General features: G+C 33.5%; 1 protein-coding gene and 1 long non-coding RNA gene across 7 annotated transcripts; both read left to right on the forward strand.

Moving 5' to 3' along the window:
* Nucleotides 1-606: 606 nt before the first annotated feature.
* On the forward strand, nucleotides 607-3,300 carry LOC110879504 (NEDD8-conjugating enzyme Ubc12). The gene is made up of 6 exons (XM_022127974.2): nucleotides 607-962; nucleotides 1,530-1,643; nucleotides 2,252-2,360; nucleotides 2,512-2,590; nucleotides 2,665-2,781; nucleotides 2,882-3,300. Exons 2-6 carry the CDS (start codon nucleotides 1,535-1,537, stop codon nucleotides 3,017-3,019), a joined length of 552 nt encoding a protein of 183 aa, XP_021983666.1. The 5' UTR covers nucleotides 607-962; nucleotides 1,530-1,534; the 3' UTR covers nucleotides 3,020-3,300.
* A 5,118-nt stretch (nucleotides 3,301-8,418) lies between these two features.
* On the forward strand, nucleotides 8,419-11,092 carry LOC110879505. Of its 6 annotated transcripts, none has more exons than XR_002558729.2 (4): nucleotides 8,431-9,231; nucleotides 9,308-9,509; nucleotides 9,771-9,922; nucleotides 10,556-11,092. It is a non-coding gene; the product is annotated as an uncharacterized LOC110879505 (long non-coding RNA). The 6 variants fall into 6 exon arrangements; XR_002558727.2 differs by having other exon boundaries at nucleotides 8,433-9,231; nucleotides 10,620-11,092; XR_002558728.2 differs by having other exon boundaries at nucleotides 8,434-9,231; nucleotides 10,776-11,092.
* Nucleotides 11,093-20,330: the final 9,238 nt, after the last annotated feature.

Below are 20,330 nucleotides of genomic sequence, written 5' to 3' on the forward strand. Positions count from 1 at the left end.
CTATTATCTATTCAATATGAAAGTAACATAACATAGCGGTATTTGCGTAAGGATGATAAATGGGCATGAACCCAACAAGCAAAATCAAAATATTTGGATTGGGTACGAGATTAGTTTAAAAAGTTGTGGGTATGTGACAAATACGATATTAGATAACACCTAACCAGATTATCTACTGATTCACAAAATTATAGTTCTTATATTTATAATTTTCTTGAGTAATAAAACTATATAAAAATTTAAATAGTAAGGAATATATTTTAAACAAAAGGTCTACGTGACAATTCTAACAAATTAACGGGTAAATCCGACATCCGACGGATATTAGGTTGCGTATGAGACACAGTTTTACATTCAGGTATATAACTGTGATCACCAATGCTTATTCATCATCATTATTACATTTATCCAACCTAAAGAAATGTTTAAAAAACGGGTATTGATGAAGAGGTCATCAATGGCGGTGGAACGGTTTCTTTTCTCTCTCTAAACCAAAGAAAGATAAATGAGAATGCGATGAGATCAAATGGAATAAACACGTGTATAATCAATTGTATCCACAATAAATACAATTATATCGGACAACAATACTATTCATCTCGTCTATTTTTTTTTTTTTTTGAAATATAGTATAATGTAATAATTCTTGGCCTACTTATCGCCCCTACTCATTGCCAATGTTAATTTGTTTTATTGGAAACGTTTAGATAAACTATTAATATTTAAACAACTACCCTAAATAATAATAATATTATTATCTTTTATTATATGTCATAATTTCAATTATTATAATACCAAATATTTAGAAGTGGTGAAGAATATTTACAAGGGCGAAGGTGCAGCCAACAATGCCCAAAAAGTAGACTTCCTTTCAGCTTCTTCATTTTCAGCATCTGTTTCGATAAGAAGAAGAACGAACCCTCTTCCCCCAAATCCCCTTCTACGCGACTTTCATCCAACAGGTTATCTTCCTCTATACATACATATCAATCAATAACTTGCATAACCTTATTATATCTATTGAATAAAGTTTTGTGCTTTCGTTGTTCTTCAATCAGATCGCGATTTGGGTAAACCGTTTCTTTTGCTTAGGTTTTGATTTTTGCTAATCTTGACTTGATTTCTCTTTGTTCTTGTTTGATCTAAGTTTAGCTGCTAGTTGTTTGTTTTTGACTCGATTATGATTTGTTCACTGTTTTGGTACCCTAATTTTGGCTGCTGATTTGGGTTTTATGTGTATGATAGACTCTGCTAAACATCTGATCATATTCACTAATTTACCCTTTGTTTTGAGCAATCTTGATGTATGTTCTCAAGATGGTTTGTTATTGTTTAGCTTTTAGGGTCATCCTGTGTCATGTGTTTTAATTTAGCTACAATTGTTTGTCAGCTACCTGTTTTATCCACATGGCAAGAGGCCTAACCCTCACTGACTCACCTTTACAAATTATGTATTTTTCAAGTTGTGTTCTTTAAGGTTATGTGTGTGAATGTGAATTAATTTTAGTTTTTTCTTTATTGTAATGTAGGTATCATGATTAAGCTGTTCAAAGTCAAGGAGAAACAGCGGGAGCTTGCTGAAAATTCCAACGGGAAGCCTCCTGTTAAGAAGCAAAGTGCGGGCGAGTTGCGTCTCCACAAAGGTAGTATCTTTATTATTTTGCTAGTCGAGTTAAAGAGTAATAGTAGTTAGAACTTGAAATCTTGAATACTAGTTTCTTGTTATTATGTCATAAAGAATTATATGCTATTAATGCTTTTGTTTGGTGCTAATTTAACATTTTAGCTTGTTTGTCACGGGGCTACTAGTTTCTCAGTTTATTATTTTCAGTTAATCATTTAGCCCGTGCAAATCTTACACAATCAATAACGTGTTGCCTAGATTATAATAAGATAATCAGTTGTTGCAAATGGATCATTGGACTGTAGAAGGTAAGTGTCTTGGTAATGCTTAATCATATAATGAGATGTTTAAGGGTTTCAAGAATCTGATTATTTATGGAATTAAAATGATAGAATGACCTAAAAGTCCCATTTTTTCGCAAAAAACTTATGGGCGAAATATAGAAGTAGAAGTCAAATCAGGTTAGAAGCTAAATTAACTGATTTTTGAACTCGAGATTGGAATTTAATTAAGCAGAATTTCTTCATCTTATTATTATTATTAATAATAATTGCTTATTACGAGCGGGGTGATCAATTCCTTCAAGTAACCATCTTTAACTTTGTTCCTTGGTGTTGTTATTCGTAGATATAAGTGAACTAAATCTACCGAAGACGTGCAGCATATCTTTCCCAAACGGGAAAGATGATCTCATGAACTTTGAAGTAACTATTCGCCCTGATGATGGATACTATATGTACGTATATCTTTTCAATTTCTTCTATTATTAGCAAGCCACAACTGCGGTTTTTTTCTTTCATTTAATGTTTCTGAATTAGATTTCTTATTCTCTACTAGTTTTCGGTTTTCATAACTTGTTTAAAATTTAACATTCTATTTACTTGCAGAGGTGGCACCTTTACATTCACCTTCCAGATATCATCCATCTATCCTCATGAAGCACCAAAGGTCAAATGCAAAACAAAGGTAACAAAAAAAAAAAAAACACTTTATAACCATATATTTTAATAATTAATAATCACTAATTATGCTATATTTAGGTATATCATCCCAACATCGATTTGGATGGAAACGTGTGCCTCAACATTCTCCGTGAAGACTGGAAGCCGGTCCTCAACATAAACACCATAATCTATGGCTTGTATCATTTATTCACTGTAATTTCTTCACAATCTATAAAACCAAGTCTTCGTATTTCTTACTTTGTATTTCTTTGTGAGTTTGTGTTGATTTTTTTTTTTTTTAATCTTTTTGCAGGAGCCGAACCATGAGGATCCACTTAACCGAGAAGCAGCTGCGGTGTTGAGAGACAACCCAAAGATGTTCGAATCGAACGTTCGGAGAGCAATGGCAGGTGGGTATGTGGGCCAGACATTCTTCACCAGGTGCATATAGAGGTAGCACAACCATAGCCAGCCACATGAGCAATAAGATGGGTTTATGGTTTGTTTGTGGTTGGCATAAATGTCTTGGTTTATTTAAACTGTGTACCAAAGGGTCTTTTTGATTTTGGGGACAAAATGCTGTGTTTGTATGATGCTCTTTTAAGTGTAACTTTGTTGGATACCCATTCTTTTGGGTCACTTGTCTTGTAAAACTATGTGTTTCTTGGAAGATAAAAGATTATGCTATCTTTTACTCATTAAATTCAAACAAAGGTCCAAGGTTTGATGCCATAATTTCTTATGTGGTCGGTTCGGTTTTATTTTACTTTTATTATTTATTTTTCTCTAGGCTCAGCGGGTAGAGGTGAGCAGCAGAAAAGCCGAATAACCGAAGTAACCATGCTATTTGAGATATCGATAACTCGGTTATGAGGTTTTAGGTAATCAGTTTTTATGGTTCGGTTATGGTTGTATGTATATAATAAGCAAATTAATCGAACTGACCAATATTAAAACAAATCTTTATATTTTATTAACTTTGATTAATAAAAAATGTTATATGTTGACTAAGTTATAGATTTCTTAAATAGCAGTTCATGTAAAAATTAGTTTTTGCCTAATTTTTTTCGAAGCTTTCTAATAAAGCTGCTTTAATAAAAAAGTAGTTTCAAAAAGGTAAAAAAAAACATTTCTTTTACAAATAATTTTTTTATTTGAACGATTTCCATATGTTTTTATATCGAATAGCTCCGAAACATAATGTAAAAAAGATTTTTAATTAGTTTTTTACATATATAGACTAGTGATTCTTCAATGTCTCATTTTTTACGGTTCCTTAATGAAACTCTCCCTAGACTTATTTTCTTCTGTAAATTAAAAGGATTCCTAATATTGAAATTGGTTTGAATTTCATCACGTCCGAGGCCAATAGTTAAAGATTTAGCCACACCATTAACCAGATTAATCTAATCGTTTGTAATTGAAACCGTACGGAAGTTCTGAATATCAAAACATCAGCCTTTGGTTCATATCGAATAAACCGAACCCTCATTTGATGTAAATAACGTAAACTATGGGGCACCGAACATTATCTTCAATGAGATATGTGACCATGATTTTGATCTTTGTTTGAATAATCTAATTCGTCTGAGAAAAAAAGTATTGCTTGTAGTATGAAAGACTTTAATTTTGTTAAATAAATGATAACGCTCACACAAAAAATTCCTTATTGAAAATGAAAACAGTATTTTTGAAACATATTTATTTTATAAACAGGTCAAGCAACACATATATTAGGCAACGAGGAAAAACACAAGGGTTGGGCAAGGGATGTGATCCTAGATATGTATATTACTATTCTTGTTATCAGTGGTCAAGTTTAAGATTTCCGACCTGAGGTTGAAAATGTATATACCCAAAAATTAGGGTCAACTCTAGCATGAAAAAGAATGTAGAATACGCGCAAGGTAAGTTTATTCACGCTAGTGTATTAATTAAACATGTGACAAAGATAATGTAAATCGGCCCGGTACACTAACGAGCTAACTAATAAGCCCAAACGGGTGATTAGGAAGCCCGCAAAGTTAATGGTTTGTTTTAGCAAAACTTGTTCTATCTCCATTTTTGTTAGTGTGGTAGTGTAGTAGTTTGCATATTTAATTCCTTATAATCACATTTGAGAAAATTTCAAAAAAACTGTCCCAAAGAACTCACTGTGATTTCTTGGAGCGTCACCTACTCTATAGGTTTATTATACCACATTGATGTGCAGTTTAAGTGATTAAAGTCTTACGGAACAAAAGTAGATACACAACTATGGAATCACATATCATATGACCACATATGTGACTTTATCTCTCGAAATATATAGCCCCGCCAGGAAAATGACTACTTCATGTGATTTCGCTTTTCAGGTTGAATCATAAGTGGTTGGCCGTTTGGATTTTGTGTACAAACCAAGTTATGTTTGCTACAGTGCCTCCATGGAGGTGAAAAGAATGAGGAAAATCAAATGAATGCCCATTTGAGTGGATAAAATTTTATGTTTTTAGTAAAACTTGACTTCTTGTTTTTCTTCATCCGAGGTTTTTTTTTTATTTGTAAAAAACAATGGTTTGAACCAGAACAAGAACGAAAACAGAATACAACACAGCCGTAGCGACAAAATAGTGACGGAAAAATTTTATTGTTTAACCCAAACCAAAAAACACCCCCCAAACCCTAGATCTTACTTATGTAAGATCTAATACAAAAATACAGAAATACAAATGATGATCATCCTCTGATGATCATCATACTCAGAATCTCAATCTCTCTTTAACAGATGAGAGATTAAACAACACATGGATGAACAACTGGATAATCATCCACTGATGATTATCACAATGAGAAGATGATCTCTCACAACATACAACCGAGAGACTACTTTCAATCTTCTACAACAACAAATAAATAACCCTAAAATTCTCTCAAGATGCAGAAGAATCAAAGACAAAGAACCAGAGAAATAATCGTGACAATAAGAACCGAGGTCACCACGATCTGATCAACACTTGTACAGGATTCATACTGAATCTCCTTCATATCATCACTATCTGTAGCCTTGAACGAACAGAGAGGGTAATGAACGGAACTTTGGGGGTGAAATTATTGAACTGACTAACTAACCCTAGCAGCTTGTACTTCTCTTTATAACCTGCTGAAAAACAATTTACACTCTAGTCCACCAGATTATTACATGATGATCGAAGTCCCTTGATATTTCCATCTAGCACCCTTGGGCTTTAATCAACCTGCCACATACTAAAACAACCCATTAAACGAACAGAAACAATAACACTAGAACCCCTAAGACAGGCCCAATATATCACCAAGCAAACCAACCAGGGCCCATTCTCATTTATAAGACCAACAATAACATGAGCCCAAAGAATTAAAGATATAGTATATGAATGATCCTTTCATTATTATTTTCAACATGCCCCCATCATTCATATACTATACCTGTTAACCATAACCATACTCGTTTAGCACTTACATATGCATTTCACATACAGACAGTTTTGACTCTAGTCTCACAAATGTTAACAACTTACAACAATTTTGTCAACCCAAGATTGATATAATAATATAATCTTGCATTCTCAACATCCCCCCTCAATCTTGGTGCTGAACAAACAAAAAACAACATTTCCTCAAAAAATTGATGTTCCCCCTTTTTAACACTTGAAGCAAACATGTTTATCATCAAGATTGAAGAGAACAAAGATATATAACTATCAATTTTATTTGCCTTTATAACAAACCTGAGAGCAAGTAGATAACAAGATTAAAATCTCAAGAAACACAGACACAGACAAAAGAGAATGAAAGCACAATTTCCTACTATAATAAGGCTAGAAGAAACACGCAGAATTACACACAAGTCACCATGGTTTAATCCATATTTCACCCTGTATCAATCAGACAAAAAAAATACGACTCTTAGACACTACAATCACAGTCCTAAACATGAACATACGAATACAACTCTCAATTAACACATAAAAACCACACTGGAGAGCACTCATATTTTGATCAAATAAAAAACTCAAAATTAATCAGTAGAGCAGAAATACAAGAACTAACGAAACAATAATAATCACATGATTCTTAGATAATATCACAACCACATATGCCTAAAAAACAACCAAAGTAAACAAACTGATATCTGTGATACACAATGAGCAGATTCAACTGATTAACACAATCTGTTGAATGATCAACAACACGATACAGCAATACCAGCATCGAGATCACAAGATCTCTGCAACAACAAGATCTCAACACTAAGATCAACAAGATGAACGAATACAGGGAGAATGACAATGAAACTCTAAGTAAAATCTAGAGCTATACAGGTCTAAACAACATAGAACCATATGATTGCAGAAAAACCAGACACACATCTGATAACACATAAGGTCACACAACTTTAAGAATTTAGAACCAAGTCTGAAAGACAATACATGTGAAGAACTTGAATAAAGATTTATAGGTCATGATCAAAAACTTTTACAACTTTACAAGTACATATCAAAAGAAAGTTTGTACAGAACATAAAGACTCATTTGAACCAAGCAAAACCTTTAAACCTTCACAACAAAGAACGAATCAAAAGATTCAAGACACGAGTCTGATAGAAATGAGAATACCATAACCAATCATACCAGACAACAATAACAGCCAACACAGATTCTGGCAAAATATACAACCAGAAACACATCTCTTACACAAGAGACAACATACAAGGCTAACATCACAACAGGCACGAATCACAAGATTCATACAACACTGATATATGAGAAGTATATACTTCTACACTTCTATATCAGACAACAATTCCAGCCTAAACAAAAAACACAAAATCACAAGATTTAACGTCCACACACAAGGCTAAGAATAAAGAGACATACGCAAGACAATAAGATGCAGCCACACAAATTCTGATTAAACACAAAATACACGATTTGCAATCAGAAACAACACATCTCATCTAATCATACAAACAAGATGAAAGACAGGCAGACATAAAGACTGCAAACAAACAGCAACTTAGCAGTATTTGAGACAAACAACAACATAACCTGCAATAAGGTTGAACAACATATCCAAGAACACTCTTGACAACACAGATGGTTAGAAACACTCAAACCACACAATAAGAGGCAACAAGACATACAGTCAAGACAAAATCACATGATCCATGATTCTAAGCAAGGAACACTATCTTTTACACAAGAGAAAACACATAACCCTGACCCTACATTCAAGATTGCAGCCTTAAACAATTACAACAAACCACATGTCAGAAACAACCTCCAATCAAAAAAAGTTTTGACCAAAAAAAAAACAACGCATGGAAAAATGATCAAACACAATTATAGCCAAAACAAACATCTACTAAACCAAACAGCAAAAACATTCCTTCAACCACTCACACGAGTACCAAGAACAATATTAAAATCTCATAAACTCAAAGAATGTTTTCGGTTTAACCAAATTTGGAGAATTTTAAAACACACCGAACAAGACAGATCCAAGTTATTGCTACCACACAAAACAGAATACAAAACAACAAGGGAAACTTATATTTTTTCAATCAACTTGTCCCTTTGAACAAAAAAATCTTGACCAAACATACCAAAGTATCAACACTTTTAGAGCTATATAGACAATTAGTACATATATCTTCTTTCAAACGAGTGAAAACCAACGACCAAATAAAAAAACCCCTTTTTAAGGAACTCTACTCAAAATATAACCTAGCAATAGACTCGAGACTTAAGAACATGCATGTAATGAATCACTAAGTCGATCAACTTTCAAACACTATTGCAACTAGCAACAACAGACTAACATAAAAACAATGACAAATTACACCCTTATACAAAAAGTAACTTTGGTCACCACCCGCTAAATGAACCTTCGCGTCTTTTCAACCACATCGTTTTATACAAGAAGAAGCATATTAGGGTGTGAATTGCGACGCAACCCTTCGCCTTCCCCTGCTTTACCAAAAAAATTCAACTTACAACCCGGATGAAAAATTGGGAATGGTTATACATATATCTTACCAATGCACGAATCAAACAGAAAAACACTGGCAATAATTATTTCCTCTCTACTTCCCTCTCTTCGTGTGTTGATTCAGTCTCCTGTAATCGATTTTGATTCATCCTGTAATCGATTTTGATTCAATCTCTTTCTATTATACATATAGCCAATGAAAGGATTTTGATTCAATCTCCACCGCTAAATGAACCTTCGCGTCTTTTCAACCACATCGTTTTATACAAGAAGAAGCATATTAGGGTGTGAATTGCGACGCAACCCTTCGCCTTCCCCTGCTTTACCAAAAAAATTCAACTTACAACCCGGATGAAAAATTGGGAATGGTTATACATATATCTTACCAATGCACGAATCAAACAGAAAAACACTGGCAATAATTATTTCCTCTCTACTTCCCTCTCTTCGTGTGTTGATTCAGTCTCCTGTAATCGATTTTGATTCATCCTGTAATCGATTTTGATTCAATCTCTTTCTATTATACATATAGCCAATGAAAGGATTTTGATTCAATCTCCTGTAATCGAAATCGAAACTGTAGGGTTTACTTGAAGCACTTGCAAACGATCTATATCGCACAATCTTCGTTCCTTTTGACAGCAATATTCTAGGGTTTGTTTTCATTATTTGTCATTCGAATATTAGGAACGATTCTCCAGGTTTAATCGGAGTACTTCTTCGGTTACAGGGTATCAGGATTGTGGGTATAAAATGATGCATTTACAAGGGAGGAGATGGGATGCAAAAGGGATCGAATAAGGGTTCGCTTATGATGTTGGAACCACTTTTGAATCTTATGGTATTTTCACGGCAGCCATGGCGTATTGTATTAATTTCCCACGATTGTTGGGAACATCTTTTCTGCAATTTTCACCTTTTCTTCGCATTAGGTACGTTTAGTGTGGATAATTTTATACTTATTTGATTTGGGTTTTCCTTTGTTTGAATTGGGTATTATGTGTTCTCTTATTTGATCCCAATTTATACGTTCTTGATTGCAAAGTTGTTATGTTAGGGTGAATTTGGTGCCTTTTGAAGAAACGTAATGTGGCTTGGAATTATTAGAAAATATTAACACTTTTGATCATCTTTTTGGGTCTTGATTGAAGTTGATGGTTGGTGTTTTGAATCTGCAATCGGTACTTTGTTAGGTGCATTGACTGGTGTTTTGATTGGTCAAGAAAGAGAGAATGGGTGCGTTATTTGGAGCCATTTCGGGTGTGGTTGTTTCGATTGAAGTTTCGAATCTGCTCTTTTTTTGTGGCACTCTGATGAGTCTGGGATCAGATGCATTCTATACTTGGTGAGCAATTATGTTTTCTCATTCATATGGTAATTAAAGTGTTTTGTTAGCCGACTTTGTTATCTGTTATAGTTGATATTATTGATTTATCATTTATCTTTAATATTGATTTCTCACATTCATATGGTGAATTGGTGATATACGACCTGATTACCCGATGACGTAGACCCATTTACCCAATTGTATACCCGAAATAATTTCTTTTTTTTTATTTTCTAAATATGTGCATGTCAAATTTGATTATGTGTAAAGCAAGTGAAGTGATATAAATTTTTAGCTGTTATATGCGTCCATGATTGTGTCACCATTGGTAAAAGTAGCTTCTTAAATCTTAATGATGCCTCTAATCTGTTTATTTAATGAGCAATCAAACAAGAATTAGAGAATGTCTACATAATAATCGATGGTTATTATATTTATTGGACAAACCACCACAACTGGATTCACCTATTATATTATGGCATCACGACCACTCAGTATCTCTAAATATGTAAATTAAGAGAACATCTTAGTTGAAGCATGAGAGTATTTATTAGTTTTTTCAATTGTTAGTTTTATCTAATCTGATTTTTAATTAGTGATCTGTTGCAACTCTTTGTTTATTTTGTTTTGTTTTGAGTTGACATAATATAGATATGGAATAAGAAGAATTTATACGATGTGATAGTTATAACGGGTAATTTTAATAAACCCGTAGGTATACCCAAAACCCGTGAGTATACCCAATACCCGACGAATATACACCCGATAGATATCTGATGGGCTTTGGGCTGGGTTTGGGACAAGCTTTTATTATCAGATTTATAGTTGAGATTATCTAAACCCGTCCCGTTGGTGCCCCCACATTGAACAGTATATTGTGAAGATAAAGTGAAGCCATCCAAGAGACAAAGTTTAGTCAAGGGGAAGTTCAGATGAGTGCCAAGGTTAGGATAATCAATAATAACATTGGTGTGGTAACTATTTTTTTTTTTTTTTTTTGTAACAACTAAACTTTGCCCCCCTTTAATACTATACTAAATTACACCTCTCAAGAATTGAACCTTGATCTCCCTACAAGAGGTAGCTATTGATATATGATTTTTGTCAATGCTAGATGATCTTGAACCAAATTGTAAATGACCTTCAGTCATGAATATTATTTGGTTAATCAATGATTGTATTATATCATCTTATTGTTTCAGTTGCTATTAACATGATTAAAATCGTTTCTTAACTTTTGGTCCATGTTAGTTTGGGATAATATTAAAATGGTTGATGTGTTGGTGTTGGTGATGATTTTTGACATGTTGCTGCTTCTATTGTTGTTTATTATAGTTTTGTCTAAATTTTTTTCTTCATCCTTGAATAGTTTGATTTGGGGTATTCAAGAATAATTCAGTTGTAGTGATGGAAATATCATCATTCATTAAAGTTCATTTATGATCATACAACCATTAAAACATACATACAAGAAAGTTTAAAAATGCATACATTATTATGTGATAAATATATTGCGTATTGTACTCCCCGTTAAAAAAGATGTTTGAACCAAAACGCCTTAGTGTGGTGTTATAGGCTGGAGGTTAGGCAAAATGAAAAGAATGTTTTATGTTTTCATATCTAATATAGTGATACCAAAGACTTTCGTAATTGACATCCCGCTGCAACGCGCGGGTTAGCGTTCACTCGTTTATTATGTAATGCAACCAAGACCAACAAGCACTGGACTAACACACATCATCAACAGAATAACATGATCAGCGTAAAGAACAAAACTAACCCTTTTACCATAAACCACAAAACATTTTAAAAAAACAAATACAACTCATATGACAAATAGACATTCGATTATTCTCATCAAGAGACTTTGAGCAGTCAAGGACCCTCTTTTTTTTAAAAAAAACAATTTAGCATTTAGAAAACAAAGCAAAAAAGAAAACAAATAAAAAAAACACAATATAATCAAGAGACCACAAGTTATCAAACAAATAACTAATTACCGAAGCAACAGACAAAAAACAGCTCTAAGGCGAAGCTGAGTCAGGGACAAGATTCCAGGTTCATCACTCTATGGTGCCTGGACATGCCTTTACTCAGGAGCCACAATCTAACAAATGACAACAACAGCAAACACAAGAAGCAACAAGAGCACAAACAAACAACACACAAGTAACCACATAACAGACAAGAATTAACTATAACAAACAATCAAAAATGCCGGTCCTCACTACCCCGACTTCAACTAACCAACAACAAAGTAATAAAAATAAGAGCAGACTGGAAAGATCTTACAGAGGGTGCAATATGCTTCAAGAATATTAGAACTATAGTTTTCAAGAACTATAGGAACTGATCAAGCCATAACCAAACAACACCTGGTTTTCAGAACCAGCAGACAACAGACCTCCTTCTTGAACTCCAAGAAACCCTAATTAGGATTTATGTAACACCAGAAAGAACAACAGGCAATAGATCTCACCAACTTGTTCCTGCACACACTCCAAGAAACAGTCAAAAATAAAAACACACAAAAAATCAAAGAACAGATCTAAAAAAACTTATTTCACAGCGGAAACTCCCAAAGAACAACATGAAACACTCCCAGACCATCAATACAAAGATCTGTAACACCACACTAACCAAATATATATGACAAAGGGTTTTACAACACAGAGTAATCACGATTAAAACAGATTTAGCAAACAAACGAATGAGTGAAAAAATATCAAACAAAAAATGTTTAGAAACTCTAACAAAAGAAACCGTGGAATCATTTGAGAATAACATAAAGAGAGACCAAGAACTAACAGGATCGAACAGGACTCCACCAGATTTTAACAAGTACACACACAATCTTGATTTAATCACCAGAACATTTATCAATACCCAAATCATTTAGAGATAAAACCTCTAACACTAAATCCGAGTCTACAAAACCACAGCGGAAAAAACCATAAATCGGAGCATTATAGCTCTGATACCATGTAAAAAACAATGGTTTGAACCAGAACAAGAACGAAAACAGAATACAACACAGCCGTAGCGACAAAATAGTGACGGAAAAATTTTATTGTTTAACCCAAACCAAAAAACACCCCCAAACCCTAGATCTTACTTATGTAAGATCTAATACAAAAATACAGAAATATAAATGATGATCATCCTCTGATGATCATCATACTCAGAATCTCAATCTCTCTTTAACAGATGAGAGATTAAACAACACATGGATGAACAACTGGATAATCATCCACTGATGATTATCACAATGAGAAGATGATCTCTCACAACATACAACCGAGAGACTACTTTCAATCTTCTACAACAACAAATAAATAACCCTAAAATTCTCTCAAGATGCAGAAGAATCAAAGACAAAGAACCAGAGAAATAATCGTGACAATAAGAACCGAGGTCACCACGATCTGATCAACACTTGTACAGGATTCATACTGAATCTCCTTGATATCATCACTATCTATAGCCTTGAACGAACAGAGAGGGTAATGAACGGAACTTTGGGGGTGAAATTATTGAACTGACTAACTAACCCTAGCAGCTTGTACTTCTCTTTATAACCTGCTGAAAAACAATTTACACTCTAGTCCACCAGATTATTACATGATGATCGAAGTCCCTTGATATTTCCATCTAGCACCCTTGGGCTTTAATCAACCTGCCACATACTAAAACAACCCATTAAACGAACAGAAACAATAACACTAGAACCCCTAAGACAGGCCCAATATATCACCAAGCAAACCAACCAGGGCCCATTCTCATTTATAAGACCAACAATAACATGAGCCCAAAGAATTAAAGATATAGTATATGAATGATCCTTTCATTATTATTTTCAACATTATTCAACAATTTTCCTCTGCTTCGTCATCAATTTTTTTGTGTTTGCTGTTTTTACATTTTTGAAATTGGGCGATGATAAAAATTAAAAGCAAACCGTTTTTATGTTGTTTAGCGATTATTTGAGTGTGTAAACTTACAATCATTGGAAGTATATGTTAGATTAATTATATTAAACGTATTTTAATCAAGTAATATTATAATCTATACTATATAATAAAAGAAACCTGATTTTGGACACATGTCATTCATTGAAGATGTATACATTTGTAATTTCCTATCTTTTCATATTTAATACTATTATTTACCAAATTGACACTTTTTTATTATTTATGAAAAAATAGATATTTTATAAAAAGAATAAAAGGTTAATTAATTGATTTAGTTAAAGATAACTGAAATTATCAAAAAGTTACATGTATACTCCAGGGAAATGGCGGCCATGTATCATGTTTTAAGTTTATTCTTTTATACCATTTTATCAATAAATAATATCTTTTAAAATTATATAAATAATCGTATCAATTGATAAAAGATAAATACACAAACCAATAAAGATATAAACAAATAAGAATTTGGTTGGTGACACAAACCAATCTTTTATACTATATGATAAAAACCTGATTTTGGACATGTGTCATTTATTGAATATGTTTACATTTGTAATTTCCTACCTTTTCATACTTAATATTATTATTTACCAAATTGACACTTTTTTATTTAGTTTACCCTTATCTCATATTTTATGAAAAAAAAAAATATCGATTATTCTATCTCTTATTTTCATATTGCATTTTTTTTAAATTTAGTTTGTACGGGTTTTTATTATTTGGTATATAAAATTACATATATTCAGTATAATACATGAGGTTCTTAGAGATATAATTTTTTTATTATTTAATATATAAAATTACATTTGTTCAACCCGTGTAATAAACGAGATTTTTAAAGAATAATTGTTTTAGGTTTATTATATAAAATTACATTTATTCAACCCGTGTAATACACGGGGTTCTAACCTAGCTATTTATATTATATTAGATCAAAACAATAAATTATACATTATAATAATAATATTTGTTGGTAATTGTTGATAAACCATATTATCTTTTCCCTTTGGTGTATTTAAGGAGATCATTAGAGATGTTAAAAAAGATTAGACTCTACACATAACATCACTAAGAATCCGTCCTCCTCTCTCTCCCAATATCACGAGTTCATCACTTCAAGAACTCCTAATCACCATCTCTAATATACACCCCAAACGGGAATCAAATCAAGTTGACAATCATGTCGTCTACACTTAACCCTGTTGCGGTTGTTGGCTTATCAAATACACTTTTACATGTTTTCCATTATATACTTACAGAACTGATCAACAGTACATTGAACATTCAATCAATTTGTGAAACTTACAGTAAACTAGTATTTAGGACCCTGCACTTTGCGACGGGACCGTTAAACCGATTAAAAAGTATATGTAAAAACGTCTGTCCACGTTGCTGTTAACTCACACAAATCATATTGAAACGTAAAAACGTAATTAGTTCTAGACAAATGTTGAGAACATGCACGTTGTAACGAGTCTATAATCGTATATGTAATTGAGATAAACCGCATACACCGTTATTCTTATAGTAAATTTTCTATATAAAAAGGTTTATTAATCAATATTTTAACTATTATTAAAAAATAGATTTCTAAGATAACTTATAAACCAAAAAGAAAAACTTTCTAATATTCATCATTTATGTATATATTTGAAAGCACGACCCGAACTACCCTATTTTCATTAATTAAATTGATTAAAACCCAAGAAAAGTAAAAAATGTTAACATAGACACATTAAAAAGACAAAAGTAGAGAAAGGAGAGCCAATAGGAAGCAACAAAATTGAATAGTAAATGTGTCTCACAAACCAAATTTTATATAATAACAAATGATGAAGTGCCTTAACAACAGTGCAAGTTTCCAAGTCACTCATGACTGGCATCTGCAGGTCATCTAACGATTTTAACTCTTCAGGACTTGCATCCCACCTCTGAAAACACCCATCTCCAAGCTCAACCAAATCACAAGCTGCAGCATATTCTTCGTTCCCTTCAACAACCCTATTGTCCTTCCTTTAACCATCTTGCTTCCGTAAAATCCCTATTCACCTTACTCTGCTAAATTGATACCATTGTTCGACTTAACAGACCCAATATCGGAATACGTCGGTGATCCCTACCACCGTCACCAATCAACCTCATTTACCTCTTTCGGAAGCTCTTTTGGGTTTCGCTTTTAGTTTGTCGTCTTCTTCGTCAAGTTCGTTTCCTTCGACGTTCGCATTGTATGTTTTTTCCTTCTTGGGTAAATTACACTTTTCGTTCTTTATGTTTGTAGCGGGTTGCAATATATAGTCTTTAACTTCAATAATTACAGTTATAATCCTTTATTTGGAAAACACATTACACTCAAGGTCCTTTAGCATTAACCAGGTTAAAGTTTTCAGTTAAGTCTATTTACTTAAGCGCATTCTGGTCATTTCATGCCTTTATTTATAATGTTTCTTAAAAAAATAAAACAAAAAAGTTAGCATAAATATAACATCTTCTTCCCCAATTCCCTAACCATCTTCCCTAATTCCCTAACCCCACAACACCATCATCCTACCACCATGAACCACCACCCCACCACCAATTCCTAAATTCCAGTAGCAATGAAGACCCTACCACCAACAGCTAAGATTCAACCTAAACCAAAATCAGTAAATCACACACTACACATTCAAAATTGAGTTGGATCTGAATCAGAAGCGAACGAGGACGGTTGACCGAGTTCGGTGTCTCTAGTCTGTAAGGACTGGTCCAATGCTGAGCGGTGGAGCAGGCGTCATGTGTTTATCGGAAATTGTTACTCGGTATCGCCTGAGATTGTTGTAGGAAGGTTTTCGAAGATTCGTAGCGTGACGTTGAAGGGGAAACCTCGGTTTTCAGATTTCAATTTGGTACCGGAGGATTGGGGTGCTGATGTTTATCCATGGCTGATTGTTCTTGCTAATTTCTGGCAATGAATTTTCTAGAGTTTAAAGCTTTGTCGCTTTTGAATTGTGATGGATTTAGTACGGATGGATTGAAAGCCATTGCCACTCATTGCAGGTGAAATTTTCTTAGTTTCTTCATCCACTCATTGTGGTGGTGACGGTTGTTGTTAACTTTTTTGTTTTATTTTTTAAGAAACATTATAAATAAAGGCGTGAAATGACCAAAATGCCCTTAAGTAAATAGACTTAATTGAAAACTTTAACCTGGTTAATGCTAAAGGACCTTGAATGTAATGCGTTTTCCAAATAAAGGATTGTAACTGTAATTATTGAAGTTAAAGGCTATCCATTGCAACCCGCTACAAACATAAAGGACGAAAAGTGTAATTTACCCTTTCTTCTTCTTCTTCTTCTTCTTCTTCTGTTTCTTAGCTTGCGATTGGTTCTGGGTTAGGGTTTGTGTTGTTGGTGCAATTGTTGTATACGTTTGTGGGCTGTGGTTGTTTCGTATATTCTTCTTCAGGTGCGTTTCGTCCGACTTTGTGACTATGAATTGCATTATTTGCAAGATACAAGCTGAATTAAGGGCGATCATCGGCGCACTTTATGAACGTGTTGGCAGCATCACGGCGGGGGCTTCCATCTAGCATATAACAATTATCGTGGATTGTCATCTACAGTATAAAGTTTGCCTTTCTTTTCTTTATACTCATTTGCCAATAGTGTTGTGTGTTTTTAGGAAATTAAATATTATATATCAGGTAATTTTTATATCTTACAAACTGATCATTTGTTGATTAAATAGGTGGTATAATCAATTGTGTCGGTATGATTTCGAGTTTGTACGTTTTCTGCCAGGTTGCATTATTAGTTCACATTTGTCTTTTACTGCGTTTTACGTCACGCATCGGTGTAAATTCGTATTTATGTTAGTTTACTACTTGGTGCAATTTTACGACCCATGCCCCCGCAACACGTGGGTTATCCAAACGAATCCCGCCGCGTAGCGCGGGCTGTTTTTACTAGTTTGATAATATATATGAAATATATATGAAATGAAATAATAAAAATAGCCCATATGGGTCGTTTTTTAATGGGGTAACTTTGTAGAATAGTAACTAAGTTTCAAAAGTGTTCAAATTAAGTCACTAAAGTTTTAAAAGTGTTCCAATCAGGTCACTCAACATTCATTCTTCATTAAAATTAAGGGTTTTTTTATCCATTTCATAGGTAACCGTGGTGATGTGTATTTTTGTTTCTTTTTTCTTTTTTATTTGATGCAAACGTCGAGTGATGACATGGATTGTAACTTGTTTTTTTATTATTTTTAATGTAATTAAATGGTTTTATTTTTAATAAATATAATTTCATATATTTAAATAATTCGACCCCAGCATCTTTTGCTCCATTTTTTTCTTGACATGTGGAAAAAAAGACGTGGCTCGAGAATGTTAAGTTATCTAATTGTGACAAAAACGACACCAGTGACCTAATTAGAACACTTTTAAAACTCGGTTACTATTCTGTGTTTTTAATTTGTCATAATTTTTTGACACGTATAGTACATCTTATTGTAACTTTGAATTTTGTAAAAAGAATTATATAGAAGTAAAATATCAGGTAATAGATGTTTAAAGCTGGAACAATATTGGTAAAATGAGAAGTAAAATATCAGGTAATATATGTTTAAAGTTGGAACAATATTGGTAAAATGGTTATATAACACAATAATTCATAGAAAAATTGGTATTTAATAAACCAACCTTTGCCCAGTTGGTAAATAATAATCCAACCTACAGAATTGGTATATAATAATCCTACCTATCAACATGTTGGTACTCAATGAACTTCCGTTAGTTTTTTTTAATTGAAGTTAGTTTTTAAGTTTTATTTATTACACAAACAGTCCCTGTAGTTGTAATTTACTAGTTTTAACTATGACTTAATAGCCAAAATGGTCCCTGAGGTTAATAGCCACAGCACCGCCACCACCACCACCGCCACCACCACCCAAAACAAAAATAGACGAACAAAACACCCAAAACAAGCTAGCCAAGAAAGACTCTCCACTTTGGGGTCTAAAAACACGTAGAGGGAGGGATAAGTGGATAACCCCACCAACTTAACCAACTAATGGTTATCCGTAAGAATAGTTGTGATTTAATATCCTCCAGCTAATATTCATGTAACACGCAAAAAAATATCATGTCCAAAGTTTTAAGTTCAATAAGATTTTATTAACTTTATAGAAAGTGGTAAATTAGCTTAGTTATTCAAAGGTCAATAATTTGCTATAAAATGTTTTCAATGTCACAAAGTATAAAAAATACAAAATACATTATTGAAATAGCGAAAAGAATGGATTTGCAATTGAGCCAAACAAAAGGAGGCATTATTTGCGAATGAGGTGGTAGTGAAGTGGGAAGGGAGATACTTGGTGTTCTAAGGGACCCAAGTTCGATTTCTGTCCTTCGCATTATTTTCTGCGACACCTGGTGATGATAAGAGACTATACGAATAGATGTAGATCGCTAGTTCGATCCTTGAACTAAGCGGGTTTTACCTCATCGTATTGTCGTGCCTTCGGGCGAGTGTTCATGGGCTTCGGCCCTAGGTGAGGGCTTTCCCCGGTTCGAATGCGAATGTATCTCGATTTGGTGTATTTCGCCAGTAGCGTATTTGAAGGATTTATTGAACATTAAAAAAAAAAAAAAAGAAAAAGGAGGCATTATTGTTTCATCACTTTTGACTGACAATCCCGTGACCCCACATCCACTGCACCTACCGCTTAATCCACACTATAATCAAATCAAATCAAATAATGAAAGTAGCACAAAATATTCTTTTTTTCTTTGAATAGTAACCTTCATTAACAAACTGCCAGCCCAAACTATTCCGACAAAAGAACTACAACGGAAAATTTACATGAAATCAAACAAATACCACTCTCTCCAATCTATACCTTTACTTTTCGATCTATTCGAGTACCAAAAATAGCCTAACGACTTAACCTCGCTTATAATTTTATCGATCTTAATAGGCGTTCTAGAAAAAACCCAATTGTTTCTCGCCCGCCACAGACTCCAGCACACTATAATAACAATACCATGAATGACTTCCTTTTTCTTGTCCGAGACTGGGATAACCTTGTGAGTATCTAGAAGGTCTCTAATCGAAAAAGCGAAAAAATACACCAAGAACTCACTCCATTCCAAACGTTGGCTGCAACGAAACAAGCATTAAACAAATGCTCAGCTGACTCGTCGGCAGAAAAACAAACCGGGCACGACAATTCTCCGAGAAAAACATTCCTTTTCCTTAAAGCTTCTCCCGTAGGAATCCTTTCCATCTCCGATCTCCACGCGTGAATGTTACATTTGTCGGGGACCCATTTGCACCATTCCATAATGAACCTATTAGTCGTAATGTGGCAAATCAATTACATTATTTTGTTAATTCCATAAATAGGATAAGATGAAATAAGAGAAAAAAAATGTTAGAAAGGATACTTTCATTTAAGGGCATTGAGGGTTTTTT

Source organism: Helianthus annuus, chromosome 9 (assembly GCF_002127325.2).
Source record: "Helianthus annuus cultivar XRQ/B chromosome 9, HanXRQr2.0-SUNRISE, whole genome shotgun sequence".
NCBI lineage: Eukaryota > Viridiplantae > Streptophyta > Magnoliopsida > Asterales > Asteraceae > Helianthus > Helianthus annuus.